The sequence below is a fragment of the Pogona vitticeps genome, chromosome 7 (genome assembly GCF_051106095.1).
Source record: "Pogona vitticeps strain Pit_001003342236 chromosome 7, PviZW2.1, whole genome shotgun sequence".
Lineage (NCBI taxonomy): Eukaryota > Metazoa > Chordata > Lepidosauria > Squamata > Agamidae > Pogona > Pogona vitticeps.
In genome coordinates this window covers 8,570,622-8,589,683 of record NC_135789.1, presented here as the reverse complement: position 1 = coordinate 8,589,683, position 19,062 = coordinate 8,570,622, and the positions used below count along the sequence as shown (strand labels likewise).

General features: G+C 49.4%; 1 protein-coding gene across 4 annotated transcripts in view; it reads left to right on the top strand.

The window, feature by feature from the left end:
- The window catches only part of CAMTA1 (calmodulin binding transcription activator 1), a 583,032-nt gene that overhangs the window by 526,955 nt on the left and 37,015 nt on the right, over positions 1-19,062 (top strand). For all 4 annotated transcript variants that reach the window (XM_078379134.1, XM_072977723.2, XM_072977721.2 and 1 more), the window contains exon 6: positions 10,235-10,388. In XM_078379134.1, coding sequence (XP_078235260.1) covers positions 10,235-10,388 — 154 coding nt within the window. The remainder of the gene's footprint in view (positions 1-10,234; positions 10,389-19,062) is intronic.

The following is a 19,062-nucleotide window of genomic DNA, read 5'->3' as shown; positions in this document are numbered from 1 at the left end:
GAGACCAGGGTGCAGAGGGAAGACAGAAACCAAGTCAAGGACACAGCCTGAAAAGCTTTGGGATAGGGTTTTTTTTTTCTTTCCGGCGTGGCACAAGAAGGCTCAGGAGTTGAAAAGCTGGTGCTCCACTCCCTCCCTTGATCCTAAGGGCACAAAGATCCCAGCGCTGGCATGTCAGAAACCCAGGAACAAGGGAGGGACCAGGTGGAGGTTCACACACGGACCCACTGCGGAGTAAACAGGGACAAGACGAAGGAAGCTCTGTTTTACCAGATAGGTTTTGCTCTCTGAGTCTTGTTTTTTTTTTTTACTTCCTGCGTCTGTCTCTCATTCTATTGCAATGTCTTTACGGGTACGGTTTTCCTGTCTGTTTTGGTGGGTGATACCCATTTTCATAGTAACAAAATTCAAGAACTAAAAAAAATAAAGGAAATGAAGAGGGGGAAAGAGCGGCACAAGGAGATGGAGAGCATAACAAAAGGACAGGTGGAATGGAAGGCAGGGTGGGAGGCTGCAGGCCAGAGGCAACCGTTTGCTAAATGCAACAGTTTACTAATTTCCTAAATGCAACAATCCCAAGCAAAACTGATAGCTGGATCCTTTGTAGCCCAGTGAGGGATGGATTGGCAAGCGCCAATGCCTTCATCCCCGTCCTTTCCATCACAACTGCTTTAGAATTCCCAGGGAGGCTTTGGTCTGTTCCCTACCCAGAAAAGTTTGGGGATTTTTAAATTTATTTATTTATTTATTTATTTATTTATTTATTTATTTATTTATTTATTTATTTATTTATTTATTTATTTTTTGCCCTGCGACACCCAGAATCCCTCATGCTGGTCAGGGAATCCCGGGAAGGCTATTTGTTTTTAATGGTTTAAAGTGACTTTTCCAAGACTCGACTCCCACCAGCAGTGCCTCCCACGGGCGTTGGTTGGTCGGGAGGCGGGGGGGGGCTTGGTATCCTCGCCTCTCCCTTCCCCTGCTGAGGAAGTCCCTGCTTTCTGGGAACTGGTTCCCCCCCCCCCCCCCCCCGTTTCTGGTTCTTCTTCTTGCTTTTTCAGAATTGGAAGGAAATTGTTTGCTCAACGGCCATGCCCTTGGAGACCAGCCCTCCTTTCGCTGGTGCCAATATGAAGAATCCAGGCCGGTGTGTGTGTGTGTGTGTGGCTGGTTTACTCCCCCAGTTTCCCGGGATGGAGGCGAAGACAGGGAGCCTTCCATAGGGCCCTGAGCTGGGAGGTCCACAGCCCAGCGGCGAGCCATTATTGCTTTCTGGATAATGTATACGTCTTCGCTATCACCCGGCCTCACTCCTTCATTTTTCATGGGAACTGGCACAAGATTAATGACAGAGCCCACGAAGAAATGTAACGCCAGGCTGGCTTGATTTATTGACCACTTAGCATTGATGAAGCTGCAACTGGGGGCCCAACAGCTGTTACGGCTGCATTTCTCTGTATCAGAAGGAGCAGGGGTTTTGCATTTTTAACCACTTCTTGCGCCGGGTTTCTGCGCCGAGGGGATCACCAGGCAAACGTTGGCTGGGGAAGGTCTTAGCTTTCTACGTGCAGGAACGGCCAGGTTTAAATCTGACAAGGTCCAGGCTTGTTCTTGTTTTCCCACTTCCCACGTGGTAGCCCATTTCCTACTCATTGAGAGTTTTAGAAGCCTTGTGATGCAGTGGTTAAACTGCAGTACTGCAGCTCACCAAGACCCAAGTTCAATCCCAGGAAGCCAATTCGAGGTGGACTCCGACTTCCTTCTTTCCGAGGTCAGTAAACTGAGTACCCCAGCTCACTGGGGCAAAGAGGGACAAGGTGTATCCTGCATAATTGCCATATTTTCCATGTATAAGACGCCCCCCCATATACAAGACGCCCTCCACTTTTCTAATCCAAAATTAAGAAAACTAAGTGGGGCTGTGGGCTAAACCGCAGAAGCCTGTGCTGCAGGGTCAGAAGATCCGGCAGTCGTAAGATCGAATCCACGCAACGGAATGAGCACCCGTCGCTTGTCCCAGCTCCCGCCAACCTAGCGGTTCGAAAGCATGCAAATACGAGTAGATAAATAGGGACCACCTCGGTGGGAAGGTAAACAGCGTTCCGTGTCTAAATCACACTGGCCATGTGACCACGGAAAGATTGTCTTCGGACAAAACGCTGGCTCTATGGCTTGAAGAGCAGGATGAGCGCCGCCCCCTAGAGTCGGACACGACTGGGCAAAAAAAATTGTCAAGGGGAATCTTTACCTTTACCTTAAGTGGGGGCTTAGCAAGTGTAGGGGGAAAGGGATCAAAGCCCTGCAGGATCACTTTGATCCCTGCTTACCCTTCCACTTGTTTTTGTTCTCTCCTCAGATTGCTTCCGTGTATAAGACGACCCTCAATTTTTAGTCTAAAGATTTTAGATAAAAGTATAGTCTTATACACAGAAAAAATACGGCAAATTGTAAAGCACCCGGAGAGCTATGGGGTGATACATAAGCAGCACAATTTGCTTTTCCTTCAGAGTTTTCCGTGGCCTTTTCTGTATCGTGGTAGATGTTGAGGACCAGGATCTTACTGAGCTTACGTAGGTAACCAATCACAGAGCCAAATTATCTCTGGGCCACAGCAATTAAATGAATTAAGTCCATCTGCAACCCTTCTAGAAAGAAGATAGAAGGGAAAATGGGTAGCCACTGTTCGGGCCAATTATTCAGCGAAGAGAAACGAGCCTTTCTGTGTGATGAGTTGACAAGCAAAGCCGCACACAGCTTATGAGGGACTCAGAGCTCTTTAAATCCATGACTTTGAGGTAAATGTTACTGTCTGGAAACAGCACAGAGGAAGGAGCCGATCCATTGCAGTGAACGCTGACTTGGGGATTATGGGCGATGTAGTCTACACAAGGAGCTTTCCCAAGCTCTGGTATTCCCAGGCTCCTAAGTGCATTTCCTGATTTGGCAGGAAGGGGTTGGACTCAGTGGCTGAAATCCTGTTGCTTAGGATAGTCTGTTACACTAGAGTAGGCCCGTTGAATCAACAGGGACTTGGGGGGTCAGCTCCTCTGTGGATTTGGATGTTCCTGCTCTTGTTGTGACTTATGCTAAGCAACAAGATTTCAGCCAATGGCTTTCTGGGACACTTCCGCTGTTTCATTGTTGTCGTCCGTGACTCTGTGGCCTTCCAGAAACATCCATCCCATTTCCCTTCCAAAGCCTTCCAGGAACTTGGTATGGAGTTTAAGAGGTAGCCCCTGAGGAAAGGAAGAGGGGACAGAACTTGTTGTTGAGGTTGAGCTTACAGTTGTTATGAATACATTACACTTGTTGAAATAGGTTTCAGACAACATTAAGGAAATGGTCATATCCATTTCCAAGAACTAAGTCTACATGTATGTCTCTTAGGCATAAGGTCTGGCCCGTTGAACTGCTGAATCTGATACTGTATGTAGGTTAAGTGAAGCTTATGCCTCAGTAAATATGTACAAGAAATTGAAGTATTTGCAGATTTTAAGAGGCAAAAGTGGGTAAAGTGACTTCCTTGTACTAGCAGTCCCAGAAGTCCTCAGCCAACATAGTTTGTGATCATTTTGCACAAAGCCTTGGGAAAAGCAAACTACATGCTTAAAAGCCATGGTGTGGGAGAAACGAACTCCCTCCCTGCATGTAGAAATCTAGCACATCCCGGAGAAGTCATAAGCAAAATCTTTTACCCTGGGGAATAGTTTTCCGGGTGCGAGGGGGATGATCAGCCATGGGGAGAATCTCAAGCATCTGTCCATCACGTACAGTCACTGGCCGGCTACCGCCTGGATGGGGAAGAACTGGAAAAGTTCCTTTTTATTTTAATCTGCCGCTCCAAACTTTCTGGGAGTTGTAGTAATATTTGCAGGCTCTGGGAAGAAGAGATGCCCTCAGAGAGAGCGTATGTGTGACATTTGGGACCAGGAGGCACCAGAGCGAGTGTGAGGTGGATTGTGTGGCTTTGTGTCAGTGAACAAAAGTGGGGTTTTCCCCAGTAACTAGTTACAGGTAACATTATTTCTGGGTAACAAGAATGGAATGACTTTACATTTCAAAAGCATCGCACCAAGTAGAGATAAGGAGACGTCAGTGGCAAGGAGTGAGTTTTCTTGGTTTCCCTTGGAAGTTGCTTTTTTCAATATATTTCTCGTGGCAAGAATTTTTCAAGTTTTGTGACGTTCTGTAGGGGATTTTTCCCCTTAAAAGAGGCAAAGGTGGGGGTACTGGGGAGTCACAGAAAGGTAACGAGCAGCCCAGCCAGCAGCATAACGAGTTACTCCTTCAGCAGCGCCAAAAAGCTACAGCAACAGGGGTTCGGGACGGACGGCGCTAATTTTTAAAAAATGACTCGCTGTTCCAAGAGCAAAACACCAAAATTGTCCGATATTGTTTCACCTTAAGTTAGAGCTTGATCGGGGGCCCAAATTCACAGGAGCAGACAAAGTTTGCTTGCTTTTTTGGCAAAACACCTATTTCAGGCCAAGAAGCCCTGGAAGGAACCACAAAGCTGTCACCTAGCAGTGGGTTTTCAGAGGGTTCATTTCAAGCTTCTCTTGCGTTTGGGATGGCCGGCGTTGGGTAGCCAAGGGCCTGCATCTCTGCCCGGAAAGAGGTTTGGTCTACCACTGGGTTGTCTAACCCCTCAAGGAGTCTGGCGGTGAAGCTCATTCTGTTTTAGCTGGAGCTCATTCTGAACCAGTGCATGGATGGCCACTCCTGGGAATGGCGCACCTCCTTCATTGAGGGAGGCCTGCCTGAGACGAGGGGCGGAGGGTGAAGGGCTTCCCAAACGGAGACAGCTGCGATTCCACGATCATAAAAACTGATTGGGGTGAAGTTCTCCAGGGGCTCCTCCAGATAACGGCGTCCAGGGCGGTATTAATTCACAATAATAGGACAATAAATTTGATACATTTCTAATAACACCCATTATACTAAAGCGAAAGGAAGCCATCGAAGAGATGAGAGGAACTTCTCGTTGCCGTCGGGAACTTTCAAAATGATCTTTCAGCCAGGGCTCAGCCGTCGCCTCCCGGCGCTCTCTCTCCCCCTCGTCCTGGCATCTGGATGATTTGCTCTCTTTATGGGCCAAACGGGAGGTGGGAGGCGCACCCGATGCCCTTCCAAAGACCTTCAAAAGAGAGAAAGAACGAGGAGGGTGACGAAAATCTTAGAGCAGAAGAGGAAGGCAGCCTTTCTTGCCATGGGCGATGTCCGGGCTGGGATGCATCCCTGGGGCCAAACCTCAGGGTGGTCCCTCATTGAGCTGCATCCTGCCTTTTCCACTGGTCCAAAGTGCCCAATACAACAACAACAACAACAACAACAACAACAACAACAACAACAATACAGAAGCCACTGTAACTGAAACAGAACAAAAAACCTCAGCACACCTGTATTTTAATTGCTACAGTATAACACCAACAGCTCAGTTTAAAGCATCTGAGACATTCACCGTGCTTTTCCATGTATAAGATGCCCCATGTATAAGATCCCCCCCCCACTTTTCTAATCCAAAATTAAGAAATCTAAGTGGAGCTTAGCAAGTGTAGGGGGAAAGGGATCAAAGCGCTGCAGGATCGCTTTGATCCCTGCTTTCCCCTCCACTTGTTTTTGTTCTCTCCTCGTCTTACTTCCATGTATAAGACGACCCTCAATTTTTAGTCTAAAGATTTTAGACAAAAGTATAGTCTTATATAGGGACATGGTGGCGCTGCGGGCTAAACTGCAGAAGCCTTTGTGTGCTGCAGGGTCAGAAGACCAGCAGTCATAAGATCAAATCCATGTGATGGAGTGAGCTCCCGTCGCTTTGTCCCAGCAAGTAGATAAATAGGTACCACCTCGGTGGCAAAGTAAAATGGCATTCCCTAGTCACGCTGGCCACGTGGCAACCAAAACTGTCTTCAGGACAAGCGCTGGCTCTACGGCTTGAAAACGGGGATGAGCACCGCCCCCTAGAGTCGGACATGACTGGACTAAAAATGTCAAGGGGAACCTTTACCTTATAGTCTTATACACTGAAAAATACGGTAAATGGATATAGAACACAAGGCTCATTGACCTATTCCCACCCCCCCAAAAGTACGGAAAGAACAGAAAAGGGAGATTCTGACTAAATCTGAGAGTGACCATCCTTTAGAGCTGCTTGGAAAGGGGTGGGACACTCCTGCATTGGAGGTTCTCACACAAAGGCTGGCTGGCCATCTCTCAGGAAGGTGTGGCGGTGAATATCCTGCATCCGTGGGGTTGGACTAAATGACCCTTGAGTGACCCTGGAGATTCTCTTCCTCTTCTACAGTTTTATCCTTCTGACATTCTGAGATGCTCACGGGAAGCAATCCAGGCAACGAGCCGTGTGGAGAGATTCCACGACGGCTCTCCCAAGTAAAACTTACCATAAATTAGAAAATAATAATAATAAATTTAAAAAATGACATGAGGACAAATCACGTGAGCCCCCAGCCCCGATGCTTGTGGGGTTCCTGTTCGATACCCCCATGTAGACACGGGGGGGTGCCTGGTGGGAAGAGGGGAAAGCCTGCTTCTCCTGCCCATTTGCCTCCGTCATGAGCGAACGGGGTTATCTTTTGCCTCCCTTCACACTCTTTGCCTGATCCAGGCCCCTGATGTGTTCTTAAACCCATCTGAAGGACAAGCAATTAATTGCCTCGCAGCATCAATTCATTAGTAAAATTTTCCTCGTTAGCAAAGGAGCTGATTTGGTGTTTGGGTGCTTTCACCAGGAGCCAAGCGACTCCCTTTCCGCCAGCCGTGGCTGGCGCACCGACCCGGCCCCTTCTCCTAATCCCTCCTTGCGCGGCATTAATGAAACATTAGATTTTTAATTACACCATTATCCTATTTATTTTTTTATAAATAATTCCAGAGCAGTCATTAAAGTTTGTGAATTTAGGAGCAAATGACTTCGGGGAGCGAAATCAAGTTTTCAATCTTGTAGCTATCTGTCATGGGGGTTGTTGTTCGGTTGTCATGTTGTTCTTCAGATTATTCATTTGTCTGCGCCCAGACCCACCCGCACGCACACCAATAAACACTCGAGTTGAAGTTCTTCGCTGGAAAGTTTGTGGAACTAGTCTTAAGTGGCTGCGCTAAGTCTCTGGCAGCTGGCTCTTCTGGGAATATTTTCAGTCAGGCAGAATTTGCAGCTTGGAGCAACCTGCCTTTCCGTTATTTACATCGGGCGGGGGGGGGCCTCCAGACTCACACTCCGGCGATCCGCACACTGAACCAGAGGAAACTTAAATTTGCAACCTGTGTGGAATATACGAGCTAAGCAGATTCCCCTAAGTTTTCCTCTGATGAAATTTCCTTCCACTGTGTTGACTGTTTTGCATAATGCAGAGCGCTGAAACGCCACTCCGCCTGCTGGAGATGAAACCGAGATTCACCCCTCTCCTGGATTATGCAGTTCCAGTGGGCATCGCTTTTTTGCATCGTTTCACCGGCAAATATTCGCCCTCACAGGCTCGCCATGCATAGAACCTGCCTTGATTTTGCCTGAGATTTCTCAGGACTCAGAAATGTATATTTCCTGCATTGAGGGTTCCAGGCTGATTTTTCTTTTCGTGGTTTGGCAACCGAAATTAGCCTTGGAAGCTCTTTTCAAAAACTCACCAAACAAGCAGAATATGAACCCACCAGGCAAGAGCTGTCTTCAGGATTGCACCATCCTTTGGCCAAATGCAGGCCTCTCGAAGGTCCCACCATCCTGGCATCTTGGCTGTCTGTCTCTCCCGTCTTCTGTCCTGCTTCACACAAGAAAATACTCTCCTTGAAAAATACGCTGGGAGATCGGCCGCCATTTACTTCCTAAATTTTTTGAATGCTCTTGTGCCGTTTTTTTTAACTGTTCGTTTTCCAGCTCCCAGTAAAGGCAATCTAATATTTATTTCAACTGCTGTTTTATTGCCTTCAAAAACTTTACCTCTCTACGCCGTCCTGACCTCTCCTCCTTTCAGCTCTGGGTGCTTAATGAAATTTAAAAGCCTGGCCTTGAGCAGAAGCCGAGAGCATCTCGCAGGCCTTTTACAGCCAGGTTTATTCTAGGCTTCTTTCTGTGGCTGGTAACAGGCGGTGGGGAAACAGACCAGAGTAAGGGTGGCAGATGCTGGTGAAGGCACCACGCAAAACACCCCATGTTGCATGACACGTGGGAGTGAGCAGGCGGCCTGCATCAACAGCACACTGCTGCTTCTTGTATAATAATAATAATAAACTGGATTTTTGTGGGAGAAGATTCTCTAAAGCCCGAGGACCCATCTACTCCCCATTCCCAAATGGCTGAGCTCAAAGGGGTTTATATATGGGTTGTTTAAGGAGATAATGCCAAGAATACAGATTTTTCTCTCCCTCTTACACATATATTATTTTGTGGCTACTCTCACAGGGCTCCCCCTCCTTGGGGGGGGGGGGTCACAAGTGCCCAAGACCCCCCACAAGTGCCTTGGGATTTAGCCCTAAAATCTCAGGGAAGCTGGCAGTCCTCCCCGCTGGAAGATCTGTTCACATCTTGAGACATGCAACAAACACAGTGGAACAAGGATGCAGAACTAGAACAATGCCTGTTTGATGCATTGTTTGATTGATGGATATTAAAGCATCTCTCCTCGTAGACCAATAGAATTTTCTAGCCTAAAGTTTGCAGTTTGGGGGTATTCCTCTTGGTTTCCTCCTTAACAAGGAAGGATGCCATCCACCTGCAATCTGAGTTAGTCAAGTGATAAAAATGCATCCGGCCTCTGACAATTTCAGGTTTGTTTTTCCGAGGAATTATTTTTACAGTCCCCTTCCTTCTGGTTTTGCACTGCAACCGCAGCTGCTATGGGCTCTCGTGGCCCCAAGGTGATGCGGGGTGGCATCAGAAACGACACAAGTGGGTAGCGTGGCAGATTGCGTGCCAGAGGATGCCCTCACACCATTTCACAAAGGACAATCAGTTTAGGGCAGGAACAAAAGAATAAAGGGTCACAAATCTGACATGAAGAACAATAGCATTCAGAACCAAGACTTCACTCTTCTTGAATGCTCAAGATGGCCATCCATGAACTAAAGAACTTCAAAGGCTCATAGAAACAGCTGAACAAAAACACACGCAGCAATTCAACTCTGCCTCCCTTGACTTGAACAGGAACTAGGGCTTTTTCCCCCATTGCATGTCTTAACCAACCGTTCTCTGCTCAGTGTTCCGTTTTGCCACCCTGGTGCATAGTTGGTTTATGAAAGTGAATATGGTCCAGAGACTTTTATTTATTTAAAATTTCTTGTGCTCTTGTCCCCAGCCGCCCCTCTGATTTCATGAAGCACCACCGGTTTATGTCTTTGCCAGCGCTTGGCTTAGAGATGGATGCTTTTCTCCACCATAGAACTGTTGGTCTGTTTATTTATCTCTCTGCGGAGGTCCCTGAAGGGTTACACCAAATAAAACTTGTTATTTTTTTTAAGGTGCTTTGTCACTTTTTGTGACTTTTGCTGTAGTAGACTATCAGGTAGAAACTGGAGCTGCTGTCTTCCTTCCTCCTCTCCCACCCTCCCCTCTTTTTGCTGCTGTCTGATGTCATTTTAAATTTGCTTAATCTTAGTTTAACTAACTGACTACAGTGGTGCCTCGCTTGACGACAATAATCCGTTCCATTCAAATTGCTGTTAAGCAAAACTGTCGTCAAGCGAAATTAAAAAACCCATTGAAATGCATTGAAAACCGTTCAGTGCGTTCCAATGGGTGAAATACCTCATCGTGCAGTAAACATCCTCCATAGGGCGGCCATTTTCCGGTGCCTGTTAAATGAGGAATCCGTCCTAAACACAGCGGGTGGCCATTTTGAGAGCCGCCGATCAGCTGTTTTAAAATCACCATTTAGCGAAAAATCTGTTCCCGAAGCAGGGAACCGATCATCGTCAAGCGAATTTTCCCCATAGGAACATCGTTTTGCGATCGTAAAAACTTCATCGTAAAGCGGATTCATCGCTTAACGAGGTAATCGTTAAGCGAGGCACCACTGTAGTTTATAGTGAGGGGGAGAAGACAGGAAGAGTTCATCAAACCAGAGAGAAACCTTTCCTTTCATGTTGTCTGTTAGTCTGAGGCTCCTCTGGAGTTTTTATCGACAAGCAGGAGGTGTCCGTTCGAACAACGAACACACGCTCGCAACAGCAGTTGGAACATGTAGGGGTGTTCCATGACGTCTTGTGTGCTCTCTTTCTCCTGTAGAACCCGGACATTGTGCTGGTCCACTACTTGAATGTACCTGCCATTGAGGACTGCGGGAAGCCGTGCGGGCCCATCTTATGCTCCATCAACACCGACAAAAAGGAATGGGCGAAATGGACGAAAGAGGAGCTGATCGGCCAGCTGAAGCCCATGTGTGAGTACCCAGGAGGGCTGGGCGCCTGTGGCTGGGAGTGTGGGGGAAGTGGTCTTGCGAATGGGTGGCTTTCGAACAGAGGACCAGGGGGTCGCTCTTCCACCCTCCAGCCCCCATTGAGCGCCTTCCACCAGCGACGTTCTTATGGATTCACCTTGCAACATTGACAAAGAGGGGCGCTGGGAATCATTTGACCTTTCCTCTTTCACCAGGGGGGGAGTAGCAAGGACACGTCTCCCCCAAAACATCCAAGGGGGTGTCTTCAGGTCTCTTCCCCCCCCCCCCGCCGCCGACTCTGTGGCTTGCTTCAGTCTTCCTGAAATGCATGATGGGGTTGTCCTGAGCCCAGTAAAAGCGCTGGCCTTATTTCTTTTATTTATTCAGTTAGTGATGGACTGTACTTCTAGGTCACCTTCCTTCTGGCGATGAGATTTCACGGCGCTGCTTTCCCTAACCCCCAAATCGTTCCAGGATTAAGGGGAAATCTGTGCCCGAAATGTGCCTTTCTGCCTGGTGGAAGGGCAGTCAGTAGATGGGCCACTTTTTGTGGGGCATGCTCCGCAGCCATCGGTCTTCCCCTTCTCCTCTTGTGAGGTTGGGGAGGGCAGGAGCTGAAAGCTTTTTAGGGATCCTTGGGAACTGAGTAGCCAGCAGGGAAAGCCAGCCCTGGGGGAAACTGACCGGACAGGGCAGTGAAAATGACTAGGTCAAATATGGTTAGGGTTATGAAATGGACCAGATGGGGATTGGGTTAGCCAAAGGGGAAATGCAAAGTGGAAGGGTCCCCTGAGCATGCACAGAGGTAGGCCTCGGAAGGGACCTGAGAGATACCTGGGGAAGGAAGGAATATGGCAGGGCAGATGAGCCCAAGAACCCGCTTCGATCAATATGTGCTTGCTGACGGAGAAAGCTTAACGGGTTGGCCGCAACAGACACTCAGTTTCAGCCACGAAGCTCTATTTGATTTCAAGGGATCAAGAGGTGGCCACTGGCAAGCCATGGAACCACCATCTGGGTCCCCTCCTGCGGGGGGGGGGGATTCAAAACTGAGCCAGAGAGAGAAAGAACGGGGGAGTAAGGGTGTACGTGGAGCGCCCCTGCTGTGGCCCACGGTTTTCTGCCTTCTGAGAGTTGCAGCAAGGCCATCAATGGACGCTGGAGGAAAGAAGGCCTTCGTTCCTTTCCTGTTCCGAGCCTCATGGCTGGGCTTTGTCGTGCAGTGAGCGAACGGGTCCATTTCAGTGCACAGGAGACCGACAACCAGGCATGCGGAGAGCCTGGAAGAGTCACGGCCTTTCTTACAAAAGGCATGGGGACCGTGAGTGCTTAGCCAGAGAAAGAGGGGGTTCGGTAGGTGTGCCCCACCGTGCCATTTTTGCTTTGCTTCCATAACAGCGATCCCCAATTTGGTGCCTACCATGACATGGTCTTGGCTGTCCTTCCCTGCATCAGTAGCCAAAGGAGGCGTTTTGCCCAGGAGTGCCCTGTGGTTCCTTCCTTCCCCAGACTGGGTTTGGCCCCTTGCAGACCCTGCCTATCCTTTTCCTTTCCTTTGCCCACCGTGGTAGAAGATGGTGAGTGAGATAACCTGAGAACTGAAGGGCAGGGCTGGAAGGGACCCATTGGACCACAGACTCTGGCCCTTGGGCAGGAGGCACAGAAGGGGAATCGAACTCCCAGGCTCTGAATCCGCAGCCAGAGACCTGAACCACTGAGCTATTCTTTGGTATTTCTATTGGAAACGTGCAGGGGCTCAGGGCTATGCTTGTGATGGTCAAGAGGGAGGCTCTGGGAAACAGGCAGCAAGGAAGGATGAGATTATTGTATTTCTTGGGCTACAAATCCCATAATTCTCCATTCTAGCAATTCTGCCTGACTTTATGCATACACTGGCGCCCCGCTTGACGACTATTATGCGTTCCAGGCAAATCGCTGTTAAGTGAAGTCATTGTCAAGCGGAAAAAACCCCCATTGAAATGCATTGGAAACTGGTCAATGCGTTCCAATGGGGGAAATACCTGCTCGTCCAGTGGAGATCCTCCATAGGGGAAGCCATTTTGCATCGCTAAGTCCAGAAAACAGCAGGTGGCCATTTCGAAACCCCGACGATCAGCTGTTTTTAATCATCGTAATGCGAAAAACCAGTTCTCGAAGCAGGGAACCGATCCTTGTAAAACAGGAAAAAACCCATTGATTCATCATTAGCAAAAAACCTCATCGTCAAGCAATTTCATCGTCAAACAGGGTAATCATCAAGCAGTGCACCACAGTACTTTACTGACACTGAAATGTGGCTCACCTGGAAGAAGAAATCCCTAAACAGGAAGCCTTTGAGGCTGAGCTAGGCCTAGCTCCACCCAGACTTCCCGTTTGAAAAGAAAGTTCCCGGCTAGTTCTGAGGCAGGGGCTAGGCCTAGCCCAGCCGCAAAGCCTTCCTTTCAGGCGAGCTACATTTGTGTGTCTATATGGTATGTGTTAAGTCAGGTAGAACTCCTAGAGTGGGGAATTATGGGAGGAGGAGTCCAAGTCATCTGGAAATCCCATCGCTGGAAGTAAGGTTAAAAAAATGCAGACGGAGGGGCAAGAATATATATTCTTTTATTATGTAAGGACATTTGTACGTGGATTACGCTGGAAGAAAAGATCCAAGGAGCGCAGAGTTCCAACGGAAAGGCCCAGACTTCCTCGCCGCCCTCCACATGCACATGCATAACTTGGGTGAATCAATGGAGCTTTTCGAGAGGTCTCAGCCTAAAGCTGGCGAGCAGCAGGGGAGCGAGGGGAACGGTATCAACCGCAGGGTTCGCAAATCTGCACTGCGTCAGACCTGCGAGGGTGACACACCGAACCCGGCTGTAAATCTCTTTTATGGTGTGGGAGAGAGTTGCAAGGTTCTGCCCCATTATTCTGGGCGCTTAGACACCTTGCTTAGCGAGGCCCCTCCGTAGAGGTGGGTGTCCTGGAAAAGGGGGGAGTGTCAGTTCTCGGTGGAGCAGACTCAGGGAACACCACGACAATCCCACCCACCCCTGCCCCCTTGGCCAAGAAGACCTCCGACGGGGATCCCAAAACGGAGCCTGCTGCTGCATCTCGAAGACACTCATTTCATATCCCATTTTCACATCAATCACGTATTCTCTTAGAGGCTTCACAGCGATTTCCTGATGCTTCTCAGTATCTCTGCCCCGTAGAGATTAGCCGGCAGAAAGGGGCTGTTTCCTCACTTCTGCCAGGAGAAGCCTTTGACTAGTTATAGAGGGGAGGGGGCTTCCTTGACTCCTTAAATCCCCTTACCCACCTTCCCTCCTTTCCCCAGCTGTTGCATAAGGCAGCTTGCTTGCTTTTGGAGTGTCTGCGTGTGGGTTTTTTTACCTTTCTGATTCCTGCAGTCCTTTGGAAGAGGGACGTCACAGGTGAAGCTTCGAATCCGTGCAGCTTCCTTTAGTGCTCAATCTTTGAGCTCTTGGCCGACAAGACTCGCGAAGCCTCGCTGTACTTTCGTGCCAGCCGGTTAATTACTGGGCCCAGATGCCGCCTCCTGGGGGACAGATTCGAGGGGGATTTATAGCCTCTTCAGCTGTGGCTGAAGCAAGGAACTTTTCCTGAGAAAAGGAAGAGCATCTTTTCCTCTCCTAGCCATGATGACTGGGGGGGGGGGGCATGGAGGGAGAAGCTGGAGTGTGTGTGTCAGATTCTGCATGCAGTTTTTTGAGGTAAAATTAGCAACGAGGGAAACCTGTCACAGCACCATCAAAGAAGACAAAGGTTCCATCAAAGTGTGGAACAGATTGCAACACCACAGCAGTGTTAAGAGCAGACGGTCTCTGCCCCAAGGAGGTTACAGGCTAAATTTTGACAGCACTGGGAAAGGCGTGGAAGGCATGGGACAAGGCTGAGGAGGCAAATAAAGGAGCAGACAGAGAACACAAATCTTCCTTTGGTTGAGGGTGAGACACAGAGGCTTCATAAAGCTATTGCCATTCAGATGACTTCTATCCTCTCTGTGTGACTGCGGTTGGTTGGACAGTGACCTTCATTTGTTCCTGCAACACCCAGTAATTAAACCCCCTTAGTGGTTTAATTTTAGAAACATTTTGGAAACTGAAAAATTAAGTCTTAAAAAAGCATCAGGACAGACAAGATCTAGAAACGCGGATGATCAGGAAGGGTACAAGACCAGAGTAAACAGAGACAAAAATCAATAAAATCAGTGCCGGAGATGTGTTCTTGTTGCTTAGTCGTTAAGTTGTGTCCGATTCTTCGTGACCCCATGGACCGGAGCACGCCAGGCCCTCTGGTCTTCCACTGCCTCCCGGGGTTGGGTCAAATTCATGTTGGTCGCTTCGATGACCCTGTCCAATCATCTTGTCCTCTGTTAAAGCGGTTGGCTGAAGCTCTGGAGGAGGAGAAGGCTCTTAGCCAAGATGGAGCAGCCAAATAAAGAGGTAGTCTACCTCCAAGCACCAGGGGACCCCGATGCTTGCAGGAGTTTTGGAATAAGCCCAGCCCTAGGCCTAATGGTCCTTTGGCCCATCCAAGGTGGTGCCACTGGCGTACTGCAAGTCCTGGACTAAGGATAATGTGACCAGCCTGCGGAAGAGCCAGACCTTGAGCACCCCAAGACCCTTGCCCTGCCAAAGGAGCTGCCAAATGCCAAGCCACTTTCCAGCAGATGGTCCCCCACCTTCTGCACCCTTCAAGGGCTTGGCAAGTGCTTCTCTCTGCCTCCAGGGTCCCCCTTCCGTGCATCACATGCCGCTCCACATCAGTAATCTCTTAACCCGGGTGTTCTTGCTTTCACCGAATTGTTCAAAGCACAAGCCTGAAACATCCAACATAATTCTTAAGACTGTAATCTTGGTAATTATAGAATTTTTTTTTAAAGGGGGGGAACGGCAACCCTCCCCCCCCCCCAACAACAAAAGCTTTCATTTTGGTTTCAAAGGCGAGAGCGTTGCGTCCTTTCCTGATCGCTCAGCGCCATCGTGTGGCCAGTGGGGAAGATGTCTTCAGACAGTGAGGAAAAGCCCCTCCCCCAAAAAAAGGAGGAGGAAGAGGGAGAGATTGGCTTAACCCTCCCTTGACAAGGGATTTGTGAGTCAGCCATCTCTCCTTCAGTTGTTGTTCAGTCGTTAAGTCGTGTCCGACTCTTTGTGACCCCATGGACCAGAGCACGCCAGGCCCTCCTGTCTTCCACTGCCTCCCGGAGTTGGGTCAAATTCATGCTGGTCGCTTCAGTGACCCTGTCCAGCCATCTCATCCTCTGTCGTCCCCTTCTCTTCTTGCCCCCACACTTTCCCAACATCAGGGTCTTTTCCAGGGAGTCTTCTCTTCTCATGAGATGGTCAAAGCATTGGAGCCTCAGCTTCAGGATCTGTCCTTCCAGTGAGCAGTCCGGGTTGATTTCCTTCAGAACGGATAGGTTTGTTCTCCTTGCAGTCCAGGGGACTCTCAAGAGCCTCCTCCAGCACCACAATTCAAAAGCATCAATTCTTCGGCGGTCAGCTTTCTTTATGGTCTAGCTCTCACTTCCGTACATCGCTACTGGAAAGACCATAGCTTTGACTATGCGGACCTTTTGTCAGCAAGATGATGTCTCTGCTTTTTAAGATGCTGTCTAGGTTTGTTATCGCTTTCTTCCCAAGAAGCAGGCATCTTTTAATTGTGTGGCTGCTGTCACCATCTGCAGTGATCCTGGAGCCCACGAAAGTAAAATCTGTCACTCTCCTTCAGTGCTTAGGTGCAAAGATTTAGGTCCCAATATATTTTTTGCGCATCCTGGATACACTTCTCTCCCTTCAATGCCTTTCTCTCTCAGGGATGTCAACCTGGACTTTGGCCAGAATGCTCATTGGCATGACAAATGACTCTTCTCCCTTTCGTTTCCCTCAAGATCCCACTTTTCTGAGACGCTCACCAGGGGCTGAAATGCCACAGACAGAACCCCCCACCCCCTTCCTCACGTCCCCTCAGATAAGTGGCTCCTCTGAGCAGGCCATCCACACGTTCCCGAGTTGGGACACATGAAAAGTTGCCTCGTCAGGGGAGGAGAAATCCAAAGGTATGTCCAGGTTGTGGGTAAGTCAAAAGCCCTGGGCAGCCAGGGGCATCGGAAGTGCATCGACCGCGTCACCGGGCACCTTGATCCAGCAGTCTGCCGGTCATGCACCCTCATGCAGTGGCATGGGGTGCGCTGGGCCCCCTGCAGACCATCGGCCTCTCGTAATGGTTGGCCTGCACCTTGCAGCTCACTATGTCGTCATGGCAACCCATTGCGTCTGGCTGGAGCTTAGATGGGCAACTGAAGCCCACGGCCTTGAAAAAAGGCAGAAATGTGTGTGTGTTTGTGTGTTTTTCACCCCAGATCCCTTCCTGCTCGCCACCTGCACTTCCCTCCATTTTCCACCACTGAGAATGAATGCCAACACATGGCTTTCCTTCAAGGGCGAGCAGAGTGGAGGGCATGTGGCGGCTTATTCCAAGTTCCATGTCTGTTTGCTTGCTGAAAAGAAAAAACATACCTTCTCTGCAGTGAAAACGGCCTTGAACTCATAGACTGGTTTTAATAATCATAATAAAAACCTTTGAGTGGCAGAGCTGGAAGGGACCCGATGGCATCATCCAGTCCAGCCCCTGTCAAGGAGGCCCGGGGGGGAGGAATCGAACTCCCAACCTCTGGGGTCCATAGTCAGAGACTTAAGCCGCTGAGCTATCCAGCAGTTCACCCACATGTGCCAGCTGAATGAAACAGGAACTGCTCTTCCCCGAGAAAGCAGGCATTTCAGGTTGTCCTAGCCAGCCCTTGATCCGTTTAAAAATGAGGATTCCCTTAAAAACAAACAAGAAGAAGAGGAACCGAGCAATGGTGGACCTCCTTCAGCATCATCTGCGTATCTGAATCCGTGGTGATTCAAATGCAGATTCTGAGGACTTCGGCCCTTGAGTGATACAGATCAGGCTAGCTGCATCATCATCATCATCATCATCATCATCATCATCATCATCATCATCATCATCATCATCATTATTATTATTATTATTATTATTATTATTATTATCATCATCATCATCATCATCATCATCATCATTATCATTATCATTATCATTATCATTATTACTGAACTTTTCCTCAGATGCTCCCATTCTTAGGCGGGAGCCCTACCAGTCTCCTCGTGAGTATGCCCTATGGAACTCAAGGCAACATGTTTCAGCTTAAGGATTGGCCTCAGAAAGGAGCAGGATGCCCCCTTTTTTTGCAGACTCCCTCCCCAGGGACATGGCTGCTTCTCCACAGAGACACACACCCCACCTGGAACTCACCCCCTTGACTCATCAGCCCACCCCCATCTCCTGGCGGAGTTGGACTCGGAGAAATCACTGTGTATCTGAAGAAAGACCAAATCGTTTCTGACACTTTTCATAAGCCTGGAAAATTATGTCCGGGCGGGACCACATCGAGGATCTGGCGGAAATTATCTCAGAAGAGGGAGACGGGAGAGGTGGGGTGGAGAGGTCTCCGGGAGATTTCTGGAGGGGGGAGAAATTGGGAGAACCCTGCTCTCCTCGCCTCCCGCCCCAATCTTGGCCATGCAGCCGTCCTCCAGGTTTCCGTTCTGGCCCACATGCTCTCTAGCCCTCTTAAACCCAGACCTGCAGGATGATGGGCTCAAGCAACAGGAAACCAGATTTCGGCTGAAGATCATGAAAAACATCTTAACTGTTGCTGGAGGCATCCAAGAGAAAGTTGGGCAACCCTCTGTCGGATCTGCTTTGAGTTGGATTCCTGCCTGGAGCAGGGGGTTGAGCTGGATGGCCTCCAAGGCCCCTTCCAACACCATAGCTCCAGGATTCTGGAGCTCTGCGACGAGAGGGAAAGTCTGAGACAAGGAGCGGACACCGTCCCCTGAGCAGCTGGATAAGAGGCCGTTGTCCGGTTGGAATAAAAGAGGGAGGGGGACGTCGTAAAGCATCCGGTGGAAATGGAAGCACCGCTCACCTATGGTGACCTAAAGAAGGGGAGTGTCTTCTGCCGGTCCAAGTGGGCCACTACCTTCCCCTGGAGAAATTGCCACCTTTCCCAGTTTTTTTCCGGAGAGCCTGAAGCACCAAGCGTGGGGCCGAGCAGGAGTGTTGCCGTCCCCATTTCAAAGAGAAGAAGCAGAGGCTGGAAATGGCTGGACTGAGGCTGTTTCTGGAGGGTTTCCCATACTGCAGAATGCCCCTGCCACCTTAGCCACAAGGATGCTGGGGGCTGTAGTCCAAAGTACAGAACCTTGGTACCCCCCCAGTTTTCCAGACAAAGAAGGGCTACAGACCGCTGCCCCTGCTTTGGGTTTGGCCAATAAGACCCAGTGTGTGAGAAGATCTGCTTTTGGCGCCGGGCTCCCCTTCCTGCCAAGCCATTGCCCCATAGTTCCTGTGGGATCTAGTCTGCTTTTCAAGCATTTGGGGTGGAGAGCAGGGGGAGGGGGTTCCAGACTTTCAGGAGGGGAGGGCGGGTGGGTCGTTTTATGAACCTTCCCTCCGTGGGCTTCTTCTTCCTTCCTTCCTGCTGATTCATTATGTGTCAGGAAGCCGACCGTGACATGTTAAAAGCCATCTTGATCGTATTTTATATGCGGCGCTCGCAACGCGGGCCGGCTCAGAGGAGGCTTGCTTTGGAAAGGGGAAGGGG